Source organism: Podarcis erhardii (genome assembly GCF_964252035.2).
Source record: "Podarcis erhardii genome assembly, chromosome: 9".
Taxonomy (NCBI): Eukaryota; Metazoa; Chordata; class Lepidosauria; order Squamata; family Lacertidae; genus Podarcis; species Podarcis erhardii.
Window position 1 is genome coordinate 9,701,386 of NC_138512.1, and position 22,325 is coordinate 9,723,710.

Consider the following 22,325-nt stretch of genomic DNA (forward strand, 5'->3'; position numbering starts at 1 on the left):
AAAATGGCAGTGATGTTCCTTCATAAGGGCCGGAAACTTGGCTTGCACACTTGTTCAGCCCTGAGAAACTTCGTCTTAAGGGGAGTTGCGGAAAGCGCACTTTCGGAGGGAAGTCTGCGTGCGCCCTTGAGCGCTCGCGCGGGATTCTTGAGAAAGGCGCGCGTGAACGGAGAGCCAGCAGCTCTATTGAGCTTGCTCCCGAAAAAATAAAGTGCTTGGGGAGAAGGGAAACCTGAGGGCCCGGCGCCCAGCACCTGGTTTCCCCGCCTCCGCCAGCCCTCGGCGCCGCCTCGCCCCTTGGCGGCAGCAGCTGCCCCCTTGCCGCCGCCGCTCACCTCTCCCCTCAGGTGCAGCCGTCGCGAAGCGCCACGGTCTCCGGGCGCGAGGAGGCGGCGGCGGCGGCGGCGGCGCGCGTTCCCGCCCCTTTCCCCTCCCACCCGGCTCCTGAGCTGCGCCAGGAGGGAGAGCTGCTGAGGGGGCTTCGGTTCCGCGCTCGCCCCCGCCCCAGGATCGGGCTCCGGAGCGACCTCGGCGCCGAGGAGCCTGCGGCGCGCTCCCTCGCTCCGGCAGCGGCTCCTCTTCGCCCTTGCGCTTCGTCTGGTGGCTGGCGCGCCCGCCGACCCGAACTTGTTCGCCAAGGGCGGGAGAGCAAGCGCTGGAGTTGGGTGTGCGGGAGAGAGCGCGCGCGTGCGTCTCCCCCTCCTCCTCCTCCTCCTCCTCCCGCCTCTTTGCCTGCGATTCTTAACCTCTACCGGCGTCCATCCTCCTCAGTGCAGCGCAGCCCGCCGCCGCCGACGTTGTGTGTGTGTGTGGAGCTGCTCCTGCCCGCCCTCGCCTGCCTCTCCGCGCCTCTCTCTCGGTCCCTCTCCCGGCGAGGACGAAGCATGCAGCCGGCGCTGGCGCTCTAGGGGCTCGCCGGCGGTCGCAATGCAGCTCGGCGCAGGCGGCGGCGGCGGGGAGAGCGAGCTTTTCTCCGAGGCGGCGCGGCGCGAGGCTGGGGGCGGCGGCGGCGGCGGCGGCGACGGCGGCTGCTGCTGCTTCTTCTTGACGGGCTTCTAAAGCCTGGACGGAGCGGGATTCCACCATGCCGTGCTGAGCAGGACCAGGAGGCGCCAGAAACAGGGGCTGGGCTCGCGCGTCGTTCGCTCGCTTGGCCCGCGGACTTCCGAGGGGCTCGCCTTCGCACCCGCCGGCGGGACTCGCCCCTCCGCTGCTTCGGAGGGGGACTCTGCCTGGGGATCCGCCTCGACGTCGCCTCCCTGCCCAGACTTCGCTCGGGGATTTGGATTCTGCTTTGGGACCTTGGAACTTAGGAGGAGGAGGAGGAGGAGGGCTTGATTTATATCTATCTTTTTAAGGGGGTCTCTATTTTTGGGAGGGGGTCTCTATTTTGGGGAGGGGGTCTCTATCCCCACCACCGAAAGGGAAAGCGATCGGGTTCCCCCCAGCGCCGGATCCGCGTCTCTCCGTGGGGATCCGACGGTGACCTGGAGGAGACGATGAAGCGGCTGGGGGCGCTGGCTTGGCTCTGCCCGGGCGCGCTGCTGCTGCTGCTGCTGCTGCTCCGCCTGGGCGAGGTGGCGCCGCAGCCTTGCCCGGCTCAGTGCTCCTGTTCGGGGAGCACCGTGGACTGTCACGGGCTGGCGCTGCGGAGCGTCCCCAGGAACGTCCCTCGCAACACCGAGAGGCTGTAAGTCGCCTTCCTCCCTGCGGATTGCCCACACCCACCTCCCCAGAAACACACCTGCCGCCCTCCCCTCTGTGCCCAGGTCCCAACATCCTTACCATCCCCTTCCCTCTCATCCAGCCAACATGTCAAGCAACCCATTGCTGTTGCCAGAGGATGGAAGACATTTCCTTCTCCCCATTTTAAAAAAGCAAAGCTGAGTGGAAATGGAATTAGTGCTTTCAATTCTCCCAACACTTTCCCTGGTTCCTTTCTAGGGTGCCTCAGTCTCCCCCTGCCCCCAGCTTTGTTATTCCCCCCCTCCCCATTTTTTTTTAATTTGTTTTCACAACATTATAAACAAACAAACACACAAGACAAACAAGCATAAATCATAGCCTTATTGAAAATTACACTTGTTAACATTGTTAAGGGACTTCCTCGCTTCCCCTTGGTTGAATTTCATTGCATGTCCTTTTAACGGTTTTCCCAATCACAGTTCTTATAAAATTTAACTTAAACATTAACGTCCTTAGATTTTCACATTATGAAATTAAACGTATTAATTCGACGCTTAACATAAATAAAATCCTAAGCCAATTAAGTATCCGCAAGTTGTTTTCTGTTAATTTAACTTAACATATTTAACTAAGTAGTCATTAAATTTAATCCACTCTTCCTGATACTCCTCCCCTGCCCCCAGCTTTGAAGCAGCCATTCTCCAGTGCATAGTTGCATTATAGATACCTTGCGCAGCAGCAGGCTTTCAGAGTAGTTCACAGTTGAAGTTTCAGAGCTTTATTTCCTTCTGAATGCTTTTGTTTAGTTCTTAATGCAGTTCTTTATTATGGGCGTACAAAGCTATACCCCACTTTGGCTGCTTTGCAAAGGAGTTGCTAAAAGTGGCTTACAAGTGTGGAAACAAATAAGAATCCAGCCATTAAAAGGCAAGTCTGTCAAATTAAACAGCAGGAGAAATGCAAAAAAAGCAGCACCAGCAATCAATACACGGAGTTCCTTATGGGCCTTCCCCCCCCCCTTTAAAAAAAATCAATGTATGTTGCAGATGGCTTGTGTTGTGGTTAGTGCTGGTGGTTACCAATCTCTTTAGGACTTCCGCTATTTCATATTTTTTTTAGTGTACCAGATGTCCTTTATCACTTTCTCTGCTGCCTTAGAACACGTATGCACACACAGATCAATGTATCTTATTTTAGAACACCACAGCCTCAAATTAGCTGCTCCTTATTTCGGAATACTTCAAGTTCCTTGAACAAATACCCAGTTATTGCTTTATTTCTAAGTTATTGATTTGGTAAGCCCATCTTACCTTCCCCCCTCCCTTTCCTGCAATTCTCATTATGGGGTTTGGGTAATGTAAGGAGACATGAAAGAACCAGGCCATTAGTTCCACTGCTTTGCTCCCCCCCTTACTCAGCAGTAATAAGCAAAATACACTGCTGTTAATTTGGGTCAGGAAGAGACTATGTGTGAGATGGCCCTTTCCATGCTTCCCTCCATATTTATCTTCTTCCCCCTCCCCTTTAAACGGATTGAAATACACCTTTTCTTCTGATCTGCGGAAATGACTTGTAGAAAACAGCTTGTAGAATACACTTCAGGCCAACTTCAGTTCAGACTTAAAATGGGAAGAGTAATTTGCAAAAGCCCTCTGCCTGAAATTTCACCAGCTCAAAGTGGAGTCACCAAGACAAACTTTACCAGCCCATTTCAATCCACCTTTGTTTCACTTAGGTTTGTTTTTGTAAAAAAAAATAAAGACTATTATTTATTTTATTTATGAATCTCTTACCCTGAAGCATCCAGAAGCAATTTACAAAACCTACTCTGACTTTTCAAGAAGGCACTTTAAAAATCAAGACAGAGGATTTCCTGCTGCTAGGAAATCCTGCTTTTAACAATCCTCCTTTGCCCCAAAGGTGGAATTCTTAATTCTTCCCCCAACAAAATATTTATATCGTTTGTACAGACTGCTGAATAATTTGGGGCTGGAGGCAGAGAGATCCTACTAAAAGGAACATGACACTTGTTTGCCACACAGTTAGTTCCTTGTTACCTGCTTTCTCAAAATAGAATTGCATTTACTACTTGAAGTTTATTGTTCCAAAGATACAAAAAGTATTGAAGAGGTACCTAGTACCCACTTTGTAGATTTAAGTAAATCTGCCATATAATTCTTAGCCATTATGATCTTTCCTGACTGATTAGTTAGGTTTAAGAGTGTTCTTCAAAACACATCCTGATTGTCTTTGTAGCTATTAATGTAAGCAGCTTTGGGAGGAAAAAATGGAGAGTCATTAGCATTTTTGCTTTAAACTCAGAGAAAAATATCAGTGACTCATTAGTCTTAAGGGCAGGTGGGGGGAAATCTGTAGATCACTTGAGATTCCTGCTACTTTTCTTCAGTGGAATGTGCTAAATCTCTTCCCCAAATATAATGCATGTGGACTTAAGGTTAGTTTCCATATCAAGCTTTTCCTCCATAACTTTACTCTCAAGTAGTGAATCCAAGCTGAAGTCATGGAAATATAGCTGTCCCTTACTTAACTAATCATGACCAAATTGGAGTGAATTGAGATTCTGAGCTTTTCCATCATTTGTAAATACGTTGTACCTTTTACAATTACAGGACTAAATGAGATTTAATAAAATAAAATAAATTTAAACCCAGACATAGGGTTAAAAGAGATGAACACTTGGATCACATTGTTTGTAAGTTCACAAATATTTGCTTGGGTAAGCTTGGCTGTGTAAGTTTTAGGAATGCTGAGTTTTTTAGGAATGTTGCAGAGATGATGCCTTCCAGAAAAATCCTGGGCCCCAGGGAAGCTGTCAGATGTTTACTGTCCATTTCCTCCTTGCTTCACCATTCATTTGACTTTCTGATGCCAGTGTTCCTGTCTGTTGTGGACTCTGTAATGGTCTTCAGGGGTTGTCTCTGAGTACCTGACTGAAGAAGTCGGCCAATGATTTCTCCCCTGTTCTCTGTAGGTCCAGGAAGTAACATACTAAGCATATCATTAAGTAAACACGTTTTGATTTCATCTGTGTTTCTCTCATTCATCCATTAAAAACAGCGAATGGACTTGTCCAGAGGCAGTGGTAGCAGTCATTAATCATAACTGTTCCTATCGCGAGAAAGTCAAATTTGTGAATGGCACACCACAAATCTCACTATTTCATGATAGGAACAGTCTAGAAACAATATATCCAAATGGTTTTTCAGTAAACTGGAAATTAAAACAAGTGCAAATGAAAGGAGAATTACTTTTACATAAACTTTTCAGGAATTTGCACCAACCTACAGTTAGATACTAATCCTCAAACTCTTTGTTGCAAGTTCTTATTGTTTATTTGATTTTAATAAATAGCCACCAGTTCTGGAATGTTTTAACTTTACTACTTCTTCTTAGGGATCTTAATGGGAATAATATCACAAGGATCACAAAGACTGATTTTGCCGGCCTAAGACACCTTCGAGTTCTGTAAGTTGCCTTTTGTTGTATTTTATCTGTTACTATTGTACGCTGCATATGTGCAGTTCTGTGGAAAATGACTTATTTTATCAACAAGGCTAATTCTTTACTTAACCTCTAAAATAACGACAACCAAACTTACACTGTATGAGAAAAAGCAGTTGGGAGATGACATAAAAATTTGGAAGACTGCCACAGTAGCAATTTTGTATTGTAGCCACTTGTGATTTTATTCTTTTCCTTGACTCTATAAATACAGCAAATTATTGACTTTCTGAAAACGAAATGCTTTTTAGCAAGCTGTAAAGAGAAATATCTGTTTTTTTAAAGGCTAACTGAATTAATTTGTTTGAATGCACTTTGAGTTTAGGATTGTCAGAAGTTATTCTAGTTAGCAGTAAAGGGAAATTCGGGAAAGAGAAGCTATCAATGCAACTTGCTTTTACACCAAATTCTGCAAAAATTGATACAAACTTTTAAATAGGTTTACCATATATAAAGCCTGGTTACTTAATAACTCATAAGTCCTTCTCAGGGCCTGTAGATAAAAAAAAAATATCACTATACAGTAATGACTGCTCTTTCAGTGAAGACAAAATCTTCTTTGAGACATGCTAATAACAAAATGGTTTTAAATTAGTGAATAATTGCAAACAATTAGATTGGTTTTGATATTTCATCCTAAAGATGAAAAGTTGCAAACTTTTCCTTTTGTGGAAAAAAAAATCACATTAACTCTTTTTCAGTTGAAAACAACTTGATTTATAATTGTAAAGTGTGGTTTTCCTTTCTTTTTTTTTTAAAAAAGAAACTTTTATACATCACGTACATGTTTTTAACATTCTGTAATTGAGCAGCAGCTTTGACTTTTTCCTTAAGCAAGGCATATATTTTTATCACCTTTGACCCTTCAAGTTCTTGAGCAGGTTTAAGGTCTCTGAAAAACGGAGAGGGTATTTTCTCTCTTCCTTGGGAAAAAATGTCATAGTGGAGTTTAAGGTGACAAGTCTTAAACACATTAAATTGGATGGGAAGTCTAAGAATAGAGTGAGAATTTTGAAGTTAATAAAGAGGAGCCGATTGCAAGTTTCCCCATTGCTAAAGTGCTGTAATAACAGGTGTTAATCATCGTTTGATTACTAGCTGTTTTAAAACTCATACTCTGCATTTCAGTCAGCTCATGGAAAACAAGATTAGTACAATAGAAAGAGGAGCATTCCAGGACCTGAAAGAACTGGAGAGACTGTAAGTAACTTTTTATTGATTTGAAATACCACAAAGCAAGTTGTTGTAATTCCCCCCCCCACTGCCCTCCCTGTTTCTACTTTGAGTTAAACTGCTGGGATTTGTTTGCCCTTTTGGAATTCTTATTGGACAGAATCAAAATGTAGCAGTAGATTCTTGTAGAATAGAGGGAACAATTCTATGTGGGATAGAGGGGAAAACTGAAATGTAATTTTCATTTTTTGAAAGACAAGATTTATTTGCAATCTAATGTGAAGGGTTCTGTGGACATAAACAAATTTTCTGGAGGGAATGAATTATAACCCCTAACTTGGTACAATTTAATGATGATAAAACTTGCTCCTTCACTAAGAATACAATTTAAGCATTTGGTTTCCTGTACATTGTATACTGTGTTGTGGGAAAGCAAAACATTTGTGTAAGGGAGAAAATTAGTTGTAAAACACTCTAAAATTTAATGCACTGTACAGAAAATTGTGAAGTGTTTGAATGGATCTAAGAATGTGAATAGAGAAATGGGTTGTATTCTACTAAGTACTGCTCAGAGTAGACACAGTGAAATGAATGGAATTATTTCCATTTACTTCTATGGGTCTGCTTCAAGTAGGACCAGTGTTGAATACCACTCATATCAGCCTGTGTTTATAGTACTGTAGTAAAGTATTTGGAGGCGTGAAAGGCCATCCTGTTGAACGATAAAGGCTAGTTAGTTTCTCTCTCATTCCACCTATGCAGTTTCTTTGAAAGCTGCATTTCTGTTGTGTGTATACTGTATTGCATTTTGACAGCACTCAAGTCTGCAGTAATTCAGTTTGGGACATGAGTTCATGTATGTTGCATTCTTCTGTCCTGTTTAGCTCTTGCATAGGATTGTTCATTGCTTATAGGGAACAAGGCCATCTCCGAACTATACTGTTTTTATGAGCACTGTTTTTATTTCTCTCGGGCTGACTTGTTGTGGTTTTTTAAAAAAGAAAAACACAACAGAATGTAACAACTGCATCTGTCTTTCTCCACCCTTTTTGCCATTCCCTCTGTGTAGCAAGGATGTTTTCAGGACATCACTGGAAAGTCAGACAGTTTAAAATCTTGAAAAACAGCAGACTAACTTTCTGTTTCAACTTGTATGGGAAGAGAGTATCTGTGTATTGCATGCTTTAACAATATGCCAGTGCAGATTTTCTCGAATGGTGACGGTTCTATACAGTTTTGAAATATGGCATAAATTTGTTTTGGAAAAGGAACATTTTTGCTTCTTTTTGCTAGGCGGTGTTTTGCATTGATACCGTAGCTTGCAAAAGCTTTTTATTGATAATATGGAATCAGAAAAATAGGGAAGGTGCGTGCACTGGTGAAGTGGTTTGTGTTTGAGCATAGGAGCTGAAGTTTGCCCAGGTCTGCTGCTAGTTTAAGTTTTTATAAAAAATACTAGCAATATCCCTTTTAAAAAAACATTGTGTTTCTGTAAATAGAGAGTGATGTGCAATTTATGCACACATACTATTGCCAGTTTTTATTTCTGGAAATTAGTTTACAGAAAATTATTTCCTAAGTGTTTGTCCAAGATCAACAATTATTCTTGATGAACTGTTAAGTCCTGGATCACATACTGGTGGAAGGTGCTCGTAAGATATTGGCGTGAACATAACTTGTCAGCACATTATGGCCAATTTCATCCGCAGAATGTTATTGAGGTATGTGGATTGTGGCCTAAATCCCTAACACTTTTATGAAACTGAATTAGCCAACAAAGTTTTTACTCAGAGCAGACTGAATTTAGTCATGCTCATGAATTTCAATGTGCTTTGAGTATCACTAGCACTGGATATAATCCCATGTATATTTCAAATATGAATACTGTACCTCTGAAGAATGCCCCCCCCCCCCAGCAAAGTTGTACCTGTTAATAAATAAACAGTGATGACAGACTTTACACCTTTTAAGCACAGCTCTACCCATGTCACATTCAAAGGTTTAATTCAGTGTTTCCCAAACTTGGGTCTCCATCTGTTTTGGACTACAGTTCCCATCATCCCAGACCACTGGTCCTGCTAGGTAGGGATGATGGGAGTTGTAGTCCAAAAATAGCTGGCGACCCAAGTTTGGGAAACACTGATTTAATTGGAAACTACAAAAGAACTCCAAAGGTGGAAGATACCCCTGCCTCCACCTGCCTCAGTTGTTTTCTAGCTGGGCTCCAATACTACAAGCAAGCCCATCAAGGATAAAGCAGTAGGGTTTCAGCACACAAACCTCTTGTGCACTTAATTTCACCCTTTCCTTTTCCTCTTTTACATGTGACTGTATATAGCTCGATGCTTAGGGGTTACCTTGCATTTTGGTTAATTAGCTGAAACAAGTAATTGTATATTTTTTGAAAACCACTGCTTTTTTGTGGAAAGAAATAACAGTCATGTGGTTAAAATGTATTGGAACTTGTTCAAAAAACCAGAATTCGTCTTCTAAGTTTAAGGTTTTTGTTTCCACCCACATTATGGTAATAGTGTCACAGTTTTCTGCTCTGTTCAAGGCTCAAATCACATGTTTTGGAGTAGAAGGAATTTGGAGCCAGAATCCTTTGAAAGCATCTCAGCTGCTGGGCTATGAACAAGTGTTCAATATCTGTGAGGAAAATATGAAAATTCATTTTGTTGACAATTACCACATCCACCTGAGAGATAGATGTTGTTGTCTTGAGCCAATTCATCCCTCTGAGATTTTGGAATTCAAACGTATTTCCCAGGAAATTCACTGATAACTCTCTTCAAATAGTTCCTTTATGTACATGGCGCAGCAGGGACTTGGTTAACATGCATGATATTTAAATATCAAACAAACTACATTGCTGTGGCAGTCTTTTTGATGTATTAAGTGGTTACCATATAGTGAAATGCAAAACCCATCAAAGCTGCTGCCTGGGTTGTGTTCTGTGATTTTGATTGCTATTTAACCACCATACAGTTTCTAGATTAATCCTTGCTTTCTGTTGTGACACACGGTCTGGCAGACTGATACCGTGGTTTTCATAGCTCTGCAATTTCATTGGTGAAACACATGCCTGTGCTTGTCCCAAGGACAGGGAACTTCCTGCCTATGGGCTGACCTCAACCTGCCAGTTTGGTTCATGAGGTCATTTCCACCAAATCATTCTCATCTGATCACTGGTGGCATCATAAGGGGCAGCAGCAGGGTGGGAGAGAAGAGTTTTCCACTACGCTTCCCTCTGCCACCACTTGCATGAGAAGCTGCTTTTGATAAGTGTTTTAAGGCAACTTCCACACCTGTGTTACAACTGGAATGGGCTGTGGGTGCTGTCTTAAAGCCTTTTCAAGTCTCCCCTACTTCCAAGCTTCCAAGATTAGGAAACTGAAAGAAAGGGGTGGGAGACTTGGAAAGTTGTGATTGACAGGTGTGTTGGCCCACCCAGATGTCAAATTTGGCCGATGAGGCTCATCCAGATAAGGATCTGCTGATAAAGATCTGGCTCTTGGAGCCAAAATGGCTCTCCACCCTTGGTTCACCCTCACCCCATGTTTGCATTAAGCAAAGAATATCCCTATGGAAAATTCCACCTTTGAAAAACCCATAATACCTCTAGCAACTCTGCTCTTCCTCACCAGTCATTGAGGTGATTGTTGATAACGTAGGAGGAACAGAAGACACCAAGCGACATTATAGGAATGTCATGTTGGATCGCATTCTATAGCCTCTCCTGGTATACAGTATACAAGCTCAGAAAGAGTCCACAGTGCCATCCAGGGGGTAGGAGGACAGCAACTGACAGCTGCAGGGCTCCCCTAAGGCAGGAGTTCAAATTCCCCAGAAGTCCAAATGCCGTAGCCAGAAAATAACCCTTTGACAGAGAAGGGCCTGGAGAAGTGGGGCTGGGGAGAGAGCCGCTCCTGTCGCAACAGCTAGCTATCTCCATAGTCAAAAGGGTAAAAGGCCTGCATTTGGTACTAATTTGTAACCACACCCTGCCCCTTGAGATAAGGGTACTTAAGAGTCCAAATGGAAATCATTTTGAATACTGTACTGCAGAAAACAGCAGTGCCTGGGTGAGCAAAACAGTTTTGTTTTGTTTTTACAGCATGCTACAAGAACAAGTCTACTAGATTCCATTTAGTCATCTCAAATCAAATTTGCAGTAAAAACAATTCCATGTATCAAAATCCAACATAAAGAAATAAAGATCTCCACTTAAATGGCTTGTTGAAATAGGGAACTTCTTCAGTGGGTGCTAAAAAGACAATAGAGGCTGTCTTATGCGTAATGGGAAGGAATTTCTACAGTTAGGTGCACCCACAGTAGGAGCCTGATTCCTATATCGTATGGACAGATGATAAGATGATATCTCCAGGATACCCTCTCTTTCAGTGACTGATTGGCGGGTGGTGCTGTGGTCTAAATCAGTGAGCCTCCTGGGTTTGCCGATCATAAGGTCGGCAGTTCAAATCCCCACAACAAAGTGAGCTCCCGATGCTCTGTCTCAGCTCCTGCCAACCTAGCAGTTCAAAAGCATACCAGTGCAAGTAGATAAACAGGTACCGCTGTGGTGGGAAGGTAAACAGTGTTTCTGTGCACTCTGGTTTCCTTCACGGTGTCCCGTTGTGCCAGAAGTGGTTTAGTCATGCTGGCCACATGACCCAGAAAGCTTTCTGTGAACAAGCACTGGCTTCCTCGGCCTGAAAGTGAAGACTCAACCATCCAGGGGTCCTTTATCTTTACCTATACCTATAACAGGTGGAGCAACCTTTTTAGTGTTATGGAGGGCAGCACTGTGAATTGGTTGATAGCTCAGTGGCAAAGCATCGCAGTAGGACTAGAGATGTGGGTTCAGTTCTCATCCAAAAGAGAGAAATGTGGCTTTCGCAAGGCAAAATTGATTTGTATTTTTTAAGTGACAACTTCAAATTGAGAAGGGGAGTGTAAAGGACTTCTGCTCTAGTGAGCAACAATTTAATTGTACAGCCACAGACTAATCCATACACAGGACCTAACTTGTCACATTTCTCCTTCCATTTCTCCTCAGTCCCACGTGTAAGATTTTGGGCTTCCAGTGATATGCACCAGTACTGATTGGGGCATTTGTGGGGCATGAGTGCAGTGTTACAGCACTGGATTGGCATACAAAAGATCCAGGTTAAATTCCTAACCACAGGTTCCCACAAGAAAGAAGAAACCCCCTCCCCAAATTCCCAACAGCTAAGAAGCAAGAGTAACTGACACATGGACTATTACATCTCTCAGGTGGTTGTAGGGCTTGTTCACACGCAGGTTGCCTTTCATATTGTCCAGCCCAATTCATCTTGTCCAGTCATGCCACCCCCTTGTTAATTTATATGAATGCCAATATCTGCTAGATATTTCCTAGCATGCCTTACCTATTGACCAAGGCTCCCCCCGCCAATGGCAACTGCTGGACTCATCCCTACTGTAATTGGGACAATGAGCTATTTGGCCTCTCCCAGTCCCCTTGCAGGTGCACTAGTAGCAGGGACGAGCAGAAGACCCAACCCCTTGCTTCTGAGTATTTGAAGTCTGCCTGGTTGCTGTGGAGAGCAGAGAGACAAGGGGATAGTGATAAACGGTGGGTAGCAGCTGCATACATAACCTGTGACTGAGTGTTCATTAACTCTGTAATTTGAGAAAAGGCACAATGGCTATAGATGCTCTTCCAAGTCTGCATGCCTCATTCAGGCTCCCTGCTCTTTATGTGGGACTGTGCATAGTTGGGGGCGCCTGATGTGTGTATTTGGGGTGTCCTCTGTTGGGGGGGGGTGGCATTGTCATTGAGATAGTGCTTCTCCATCCACCGCAGGGAATTGCACCAGAACTGCTTTTAGTTACTGATTTTGCTGCCTCTCCTCTAATCCTGAATGGAAGAATATGTCACATGTAGTTGGCATCACTAGCTGTATGTAGAGTGTAGGCTTTTTGTGTTAATAAAGTTGTCTGTGCTCCTTGTCGCCTTTCCCAGTATATGGGAGAACTCAGCAGGGTTTGGGGGTGGAATGGGGGTGTCCAGTGCGACTTCAAGCTGCATGTTTACCCTGTTCCTCATTTATGCTGTTGCTGTTGTGTGTCTTGATGTGGTGGTGATGGTTAGGTTAGTACATATAATGTCACCATATTGTATTAGAGAGGCAGACAACGATGTTCTGTGTCTTTGGATGACTACTCTGCACATCTTAATGCTTTTTGATGTCTGATGTTTTTAGAGGTTTCCCCTCTTCCTCCCAGGTGGCCCCCAACTCTTCTTACCTGTGAGGGTGCCTTGTTCTTGTAGGCCCAATTGCAGCAGTTGGAGTGTTGAGTGTTAGGATTCAATTCCCGTGCTGCAGTCATGGGATTGTTTATATCACATGACGGTGTAATGTTTTCATTCCACATAGTGGGAAGTGACGGAGACAGGATGTTTGTATTACTGTGTTTCCGTGATGTAGGACGTTTGTTCCTTTGTCTCTTTCTCTTTGCTGTTTGATGCTGATGAGGAAGGAGCTGAGTTAGAATGCTCCGAGCGTATTATACGTACCGTAAATAAAGTATTTTAGCCAAAATGCTGCGCTACTGAGTCTGTTACGCTGACTGCCAATACTCTGCTGATCCTGAAGTGTGCTGATGCCTGCAAGGCATCAGTTGCTGTGATGTTTGTGCTGGAGAAAGACCGTTGTGCTTGGAGTCTCCCGACCGACCAGGAGGGAGAGAACATGCCAGCCGGGCATGTGTCTCTGCCGGATTCCTACTCGTGTGTAGGACCTCCTTACATTGAGATGGGAGTGATGTTCCCTTGCCCTGGATATAAGGGTGTTGTACTCCAGTTGACTATGGAGGTAATAGGAGTCCTGTTCTCTGATGTTGTCCTCCATTATTGCACTCTAGTGCTGCTTTACATTGGCAGTGTCTTGCCATTGTGAGGATTATGCTGGTGGAAGGAAGGGATGGAATACAATTTTTTTTTAATGCCACCACCAGATTAACTATACAAGACATATCATTTTGCTTCACTGACATGAGGGGATTTAGTAGCAGTTTCATCACACTCAGCAGGTGTTGAGATGAGGCAATGATCACACTCTTGGTCATTTTTAATACAGTTCACAAATCGACAGCAGAGGATCCTTTATCTCTCGCAAGTAAATGAAATGGAGGTGTAAATAATACAAGTGGCATGTTCAGTCATTAAATCAGACTGTGCTTTTGGAAGGGGCGCATGTAAATTGCAATGACCTCTGATAACATGTCAGGCACTTGGCTTACTGTTATAGATGCTGAGATCAAGCCATTGAGAGCAAACTTTGTTTTAATCTGTGTAATCTCACTTTGCATTCTGTGGTCATTCCTATCAGAGGTGTTTGGAGACAAAGCCTGCTGCAATATTAGACCCTGTTCACACAAAGAGCTCTTGTGGAAAGCAGGTAGAATCTTAAGTTTGATGTACATGCAGCAGCCCATGGCTGCATCCTTTAGTCCATTCTATTGTAAAATATTGCAGCATAAAGCTGCACAAGAAGTCCACATAAAAATACAAATCTCATTCCTAAATACTTACATTAGCTTGACTTTCAGCATGGATCCTGTTCCTTCAGAGTCCATGGGAACAGGTCTAAAACTAGGGGTCACCAGTTGGACCTTTGGGCGACAATGGTGAATCCTCTGAAGTCCATATACCGCTCATGTGTGCATATATGTATTTGCCTTGATGTTGCATATACAGGCAGTGCTATTTTTCTAGAAAAAGAGGTGCTGGATCCTTGTGAAATTCACAAAAATAATATAATAGAAGCCCAACTTCTGTCTCCCAAAAAAATCAGCAGGAAAAAGAAAAGGCAAAGATTGCATTAAAAAAGACCCGACTCAGATGAATCAACTTGTTGAATTGGTTAGAAGTGGCACAAAACTTTTTGGAACTAAAAAGTTACTGAGAGAATGATTAGAGAGTGTCCTCAACACTAGGAAGTGCTGTCATGCAATGGCTTTGGTGGCATTCAGATGCCATGTTTGCCAGTCCTAAACATTTCTTCATCCCTCTCTGTGTGCTTGCTCCCTCTTAAAGGTAAAGGAACCCCTGACCATTAGGTCCAGTCATGACCGACTCTGGGGTTGCAGTGCTCATCTCACTTTATTGGCCAAAGGAGCCGGTGTACAGCTTCCAGGTCATGTGGCCAGCATGACTAAGCCGCTTCTGGCGAACCAGAGCAGTGCACGGAAATGCCGTTTACCTTCCTGCCGGAGCAGTACCTATTTATCTACTTTCACTTTGACATGCTTTCGAACTGCTAGGATGGCAGGAGCAGGGACCGAACAACGGGAGCTCACCCCGTCGCGGGGATTCAAACCACCAACCTTCTGATCAGCAAGTCTTAGGCTCTGTGGTTTCACCCACAGCGCCACCCGCATCCCTGTTCTCTCTTACTTCCCTCCTTTTAACCCAGCTTTATAAAACATTTCTTGGTTTGTCAGATCATGATCCTGGTTTGGGAATACTTCTTGAATGGTATGTGACAAAGTAGTTTGGCAAATCTAGTTTTCACACAATGCTGTCAATGACTCAGGGATGATGGGAATTGGAGTGCAGCAATATCTGGAGAGGCCCAGATTCTCTACGCTTGCTGGAGTGCAGGATTTTGCTCCTACAAAACCTACATTTACTTTTGCAGATGCACCTGCTCAATTCTTTTATCTGTTCAAAAACCACCCGTAAAGTTTTTTTATTTCTTGTAATAAATATGCAAGAGATTGCAAACCTGTATAGTATCCTCCCTTGTGTAAATGGCTTCACTGCACAGAGTTGGGTTTCCAACCCTTAGGCTAGACTCTGGATCAGGTGCTGCTGTGCAACATGTGCTTGTTCCATTTTCAAGTATAACTGCAAGGACGTAGGTTGGCACTAGGAGGCAGCTGTTGATGGTGTAATTCAGCAAGGTCAAATATTGAGCAGCTATAACTCTGTCATGTGTCCAGTTTGACGCTTCCTGCTCTGGTGTCTTGGACGAAAAAGATTTAACACAAATTTTGCCTGCAATATATTTTTACTTCCCAGCCCTACTATTTGAATTCTTGTGTGCGCTATTCCATTAAAAGACCTGAAAACCCGGTTTCCTTACAATGCTCTGTTCTACCCAGTCCATAAACACAGGGGTTTTGTCCCTAACAAAATCCACATTAAACAAAACATTAGTCTTTCAGAGCACAGTCTAACAGAATATTAAAGTGCTGCTTGATTAGGTACCCAAAGAAACAGCAGTTTTACCAGCTATGGTATAACTTTGACAATATAAACATTTAATTATGGCAAAGCTATTCAGTTCTAAGCATGTTTTTGAATATTCTCAGAATTCTAGTTAACATACTCTTGTTAGTATATTTGTTAACATACTCTTGTTAGTATATAGTATAGTGTATTTAAAGAATCATGCATCAGTGGCTCACTACAAGCAGTTGTTTGTATGAATTTGTTTCCATGTCGGTGGGAAAGGAAAGAGAAGCAAAAGGTGTAAGATTCGTTTGTTGTGGACTTTTAATGAGCATTAGAGTACCACAACCAAAGTGAGATGGAAATCTGAGTTTGGCTGCAGCCAGCATCAATTGATATTCTTTAATGATGATAAAAGAGATTATTTCCACTTCTTTTCAGCCGTCTCATCTTCCACACGCTCCTCTATATGTGGGCATTGTATAGAATGCTGATTCAGGTCACTGCACCAGGGAAATTAATGTAGTGAATTTTCTTAGTAACGGTCATGACCCTACCAGTGGTAACTAGTATTACATTTCATACCATAAAAATGGGCACTGACTAAAGATTGATTAAAACAGACCTTTAGTCTAACTTTCATTATGTATTGATGTGCAATGCCCATTTTTGCAGACTTCACCCATAGATATTTGGATTAGATGTCTGTGAAAAATATATATCGCAAATGGCCTATCAAAAGAGCAGTCGTACTCAGTTACAGTTCTATAACTGAAAATATTAATGTCTGACTGCAATCTGCCACCCACGTATTACCGTATTGTTGACCTTTGTCTGAGGAAGCTAATTGGGGAGCTTGGGCAGATAAGGAGAAACTTTTCAGAGTGCAAACAAGCTCTCTCAAGTCCTGCAGAATCCGAAGTGGTTACAAGCCTGGTTTGGCAAATGTGTCGCATAGAGTGGACATGTGCCCTACTTTACAGAGGACAATTTTCTGTTTGAAAGCATCATCCATTGTGAGAGCTGTCTGGTTGAAGATAAGGAACCATTAGAAGGGAGATCAAATGTCCTGTAGCTGCCCATCAACACTTAGAACTTGGACTAAGTGCAACATAGCAGTCACCTGGTCACAGTCTTATCCTTTACAATGCGATAACTGTATTTCTGTTTAAATTATAGTAATTATTTCTAAATCTGCACCTATACCTAAAAATTAGCAGTGTAGCACCTATATGTTTTATGACAACTAGTGTTGTGTTTTGGAGTGATGCTTTTTAGCGATACTTCAGTGACCATCCTGGATGCGGGTGGCGCTGTGGTCTAAACCACTGAGCCTCTTGGGCTTGCCAATCAGAAGGTCTGCGGTTCGAATCCCTGTGACTGGGTGAGCTTCTGTTCCTCGGTCCCAGCTCCTCCCAACCTAGCAGTTCGAAAGCATGCCAAAAAGTGCAAGTAGAGAAATAGGTACCGCTCCGGCAGGAAGGTAAACGGTGTTCCGTGCGCTGCTCTGGTTTCGGTGTTCTGTTGCGCCAGAAGTGGCTTAGTCATGCTGGCCACATGACCCGGGAAAACTGTCTGCAGACAAATGCCAGCTCCCTCGGCCTGTAAAGCGAGATGAGCTCCGCAACACTAGAGTCATTTGTGACTGGACTTAACTGTCAGGGGTCCTTTACCTTTACCTTTTTTAACTGACCATCCTAGCATTGTAAAGTCCAAAGTGGGGGAAAGTGTCAGTCTAATGTGCATGTATGTGCACCTGCTCATAAGTTTGCATTTGGCTAAGTGAGCTTGGCAGCATGGCAGTAAACCAAGGAAGCAGCAGGCAGAAGAGTAGACCTCAGGTTGATGTGAGTGGTAGATTGGCAAACATTGGCACAGAAAAGGGGAGCGAATGAAAACGTTTCCTCTGACTTTTCCCTGTCCCTTGATAAAGAGTGGTGGATAAAGGGATAGGGAAGAGATGGAGGAAACATTTTCATTTGCTCCCCTTTCCTGTGCCAGCATTTGGTGTTTACAGTGGTGCCCCGCAAGACGAATGCCTCGCAAGACAGAAAACCCGCTAGACGAAAGAGTTTTCCGTTTTGGAGGTGCTTCGCAAAACGAATTTCCTATGGGCTTGCTTCGCAAGACGAAAATGTCTTGCGAGTTCCTGCGGGTTTTTTTTCCTCCCCTCCTTTTTCTAAGCCGCTAAGCCACTTATCAGCTGATCCGCTAAGCCGCTTATCAGCTGATCCGCTAAGCCGCTAAGCCGCTAATAGCGCTAAACCGCTAAGCTGTCAATGGGCTTGCTTCGCAAGACGAAAAAACCGCAAGACGAAGAGACTCGCGGAACGGATTCTTTTCGTCTTGCGAGGCACCACTATATAAAGACACTCCCAGGGGGATGTGTGGGGACAACCCAAAGCAAATTTCAATATTTGTAGCATTGGTTATATTGCTCCAATGGCAGTCATTTGAACTTACAAAAACAAAACCTTACACATGAGATACTCAAGGGAAAAGTAGAGATTTTTGAAAGCCTCTCCGGCTGTTGGTTTCAATGGAGGAACAGTGCTGAAGCAGAGAGATTGGGTGGGATCCCATTGAACAATTATCTGCATAGGACCTTCTTCTTCCCAACCCTTTCCCCTTTTTCGATTCTGTACAAAAAGGTGGGTCAGCAGGACCATCACTGGCATCATATCCTTTCTCCTTCCTCCAGCTGTTCCTCACTGAAACTTGCCATTTTAGAGGCTATTTGCTGGTTTGTGGTTGTGTTTCATTGTTATTGTTGTTTAAAAAATATATATACACAGCTATAATATAGCTATAATGGAGAAAACTACACAAGGCCCAGAACCTTCAGGCACTCTTTATATTAAACTGGCATTATTTTATTACACATACAGTGGAACAATCGTTTTCACAACAACCCTCCGTACAAGCCTGGAAAATATGGAATTATAATTGATAAAATTCTTTACTTTCACCTTGTTATTTTAGCCCATGTGCAACTGCACATATTTCTTGTGCCTATTTTGTAGTTTGTTTCTCTGTTTTAACTTTCACCTGCTGTTGTAATTGTTCTCTCTGTTTTATAAACTTTATAAAGGGGGAAAAAACCTTTAGATCCACATAGAGACTACACATGTGTAAAGTGTAGACTGGCTCCTAGACAGCTATTAGAAATGTTATGTAGAGTGTTGGTGCATTATGGCTTAGATGCCACTGCCTCATGAATATTTTACTTGTGTCTACATACCCAGAGGGGTGTATCCAGCATCAGTAGTTGGCTTAGGCAAGTGCCATTATCCCAGAATGGCCACCTTCTGATCCTGACCTGCCATTGCTGATGTGGAGGATCTGCCATCACTGCCACCTGCCTTCAACAAAAGCTATAGGGCTTTATCTTGGTGGCTTTATCTTGGTGGTTACCGTCTGCTTGGCACTGCATTGGCCCTCCTCCTCTGCCATGTCTGTTGCAAATGGTGTTCCTTGCCACTGCTGCTTGCCTTTGTGATTGGTGTTGGCTAGGAGTAGCAGCTGCCTAGGACCCACGTACCTATGGGACCGCCTCTCCTGGTATGCCTTGCGGAGGGCCTTAAGGTCCACAAATAACAACGCTTTGGAGGTCCCGAGTCTCAAGGAGGTTAGATTGGTTTCAACTAGGGCCCAGGGGCTTTTCAGCACTGGCCCTGATGTGGTGGAACGTTCTGTCACAAGAATCTAGGGCCCTGCGGGATTTGACATCTTTCTGCAGGGCCTGCAAGACAGAGCTGTTCCATCTGGCCTTTGGTTTGGACTCAGTCAGACCCTTATGTTTCCCTCCCCTTATGGTCTTGATTTATCAGCTATTTTAAAATGAGGCTGCATTTTAACCTGTATTTTAAATTGGGTCCCCCCTCTCTTTTTCCTCTATTATGTTTTTACTATGATTTTATTAGTGTTAGCCGCCCTGAGCCTGGCTTTGGCCGGGGAGGGCGGGGTAATAATAATAATAATAATTTATTATTATTTTATTAAATTTATTATTATTTTGCCTCTGTATGGCAGCAGCTGCTGCTTCTGGCCACCCTCTTATACTCTGTCCCACCTGGACAAGTATATGATGGTGGCCCACAGCTTCCTGCCTACCCTATTCATTTATGTGTCATATGTGGAATAGGGACTGCTGCCACTTGTGGAGACAGCATCTTCTGTGGAAGGTGGATGGAGTTAGTGGGTGGAAACTGGAGGGAACAATGTTGTTGGAATGTCTCTGTAGGAATTTCATGTGTGGAATTTCAGGGCTGTGTGTGAACTTTCAGGGTTTTGTTTTAGCATCAGGTAGAAATGTGGAGCTAGGAGAAGTCAGGATCTAATTGAAGTTGCTTTTAAGCTGAGTATGGGAGAACCCAAAAAGAATCTTGCACTTACTATAATGAACATGCTCTCTGTTATCATTGTAAGAAGTAAGGAATAGGATTGCTTTTAATAATAGTTGTAGCAAATTATTTGTAAATGACTATTTGTAGTCATTTTAGCAAATGAGTAGTATTCGCAGCAAATGTTTTTACTACTGCTTGCAGCAAATGTTTACCATTTTTTGTTCGCTATGAATTGCTGCTTGGCACCAAGTCCTAAAATATGATGGGACTGCATTGTGCTGTACTCTTCCCACATGGATGTAGTATTGATCTTCAGGTCCCTGCTGTGCTACCAAAGCTTGAGTATTCAGGAGGACTCTGAAAATGCTTGGCCTCATTTTTGACAGCTGGGGTCAATATCTTAGGGCAGGTTGTTCTGACATTTTTTTTCCCTGGATATGTGTGTTCATTTGATAACTTCCCTCAAGCAATTTGGAGGGGGCAGGTTTAATACAAAAATGAATAAACATCAATGGCAATCACCCACTGCTACTTACTGCTTTCACTGCACTGCTTTTATACTGACAAATACTGATTTGCCCCAAGCACTTTTCAGAGTAAGAGCAGTGTTCTGAGTTACAAGCAGAACTCTCTTTCAATATCTGCATTCTATAACTCTGCAGTGAAACAGAGGAACTGTAAATATTTGCAAAGCTATGCACATTCTAAAATTCCATCTTTTAAAAGAGGCATGGATGTATGTTGTTTATAGGTACAGATCCTCTTGATGTCTAGGAATATATAAACTTAAGGGTTAATGCTGCCCAGCTTTCTCTCTGAAGGTAGATAATGAGCAAAAGCAGAGAATATGCTTTTGAGCAGGCCTGGAGGGGGAAAGCAGAAAGCAGTTGCTCCTTGTTAATCAGTGTTGAGACAAACCCTCCTTTCTAACATACATGGTTTTAGGTACACAGTGCACACTATCCCTTAGCAAGGATGGTGGCATGTTAGTGTTTATCAGTTAATAAAAGACTGTGTGATTTATCTCTTGAAAATTATAGGGTTTTGTACTCCCACACCTGTGCTTGCTTATTTTGCCTAAATATTAAGTAATTAGTCTGTGTTTGGATTTATCAGTATCTAAATACCACACCAAAGGTTCCATTTTGCTGCAAATTACAGAAGCTACAGAAAGGTGGTTAAGGGACTGAAATAAATTCAAGTGTAACTTACTCTTAGCCAGATGTAGTGTTGCTGTTCGTAAATTAGAAGGAATAATTTTCTCACCAACAAAAAATTGTGTATTACTGACAATTGCATGCACTTGCACTTGCATGTTAGGTTTTGTGGCAGTTTAAACAGTGGCTAAAGTTACCAAAGTTCTCTGAGTGTTGATGTGTCAACGTACCAGGATTTTTCTTGTGATCGTGTTTCTATGCCACATAAGCTTTGCCTTTCATTATATACTGTTCACATTTTAAAAATTCATCATAAAGTACTTGCTATCTCTAAATTCTCAGAAATAGTCATGCAGAACGTCACAGCATTAAAACTAGGCTGTCCAGAAAAATTCATATGGTTTCAGACTGACACCTGCAACCTACCTGCCATAGGATCTTAGTATAAAACACCAGCATTTCATTTCGTTTCTTTTTTAGTAGGCATGTTTCAAGCAAATGAAATTCTTAGAAGGAAAGGAAATACTGTAACTTTTCGCCCACTCTTGGGTAAGAGTGTGGAAGCTGTGTAACTGAAGAGCTTGTGTACTTTTTCCTAACTGTAGTAGTTTCTAGCACTATACTTAATTAATCTGAGACTAGTTCTCATGGGACTGTCTTTAACAGGTCTAGAAGTCAAATTGCAGTGAGAAGTCCTGTTTGCTCTTTGCAGACCTTTTTAGAAATTCCAAGACAGGAAGGCTGTTTATTTTTCCCACATCTGTTTTGTGCTCATTCTTTGAGACACTGTTTGCTGGATGCTCTTTTCTTTTAACCACTTAAATTAGTTGCAGTGTTGCAAAATGTCAAAATAAGCATTAGTGGGTACCTTTTGTAAAGAATCAAGTTTTTATTGAATTGTTCTTCACAGAATTTAAAGTTGCCTTAGCTTTTCCATTTACTCAATTCTGTTGCAGACCATCACTGAATCAATAACTTTTACATTCCTTATGGGAACTATTTATACACACAAGGTTGGTCTTAACAGAAAATTCAGTTCTGAAATGGAAAATGTAGTACATTAACATTTATGAAGTGGTTAGTATTGGTTAGCTTAACATAGCTCAGGGTTTAAAGTTGACTTGTTTTGGAACTGACAAGATTTTGTTGCAAACCAGAATTCCTGGTTTGCACCCAAGAAGAAGCTGAGATTCAGCAACAACAAAAGTAGATGTATTA

At 42.9% G+C, this 22,325-nt stretch overlaps 1 protein-coding gene across 6 annotated transcripts in view; it reads left to right on the forward strand.

The window, feature by feature from the left end:
* The first annotated feature begins 1,348 nt into the window (after positions 1-1,348).
* SLIT2 (slit guidance ligand 2) overlaps positions 1,349-22,325 on the forward strand; it is a 235,105-nt gene continuing 214,128 nt past the window's right edge. For 2 of the 6 annotated variants that reach the window (XM_081876196.1, XM_081876195.1), the window contains exons 1-3: positions 1,351-1,690; positions 5,101-5,172; positions 6,337-6,408. In XM_081876196.1, the coding sequence (XP_081732322.1) occupies positions 1,500-1,690; positions 5,101-5,172; positions 6,337-6,408 (335 nt within the window). In that variant the 5' untranslated portion in view covers positions 1,351-1,499. Of the gene's footprint in view, positions 1,691-5,100; positions 5,173-6,336; positions 6,409-22,325 lie in introns of all 6 variants that reach the window. The other 4 variants (XM_081876193.1, XM_081876194.1, XM_081876192.1 and 1 more) reach the window with 4 other exon arrangements.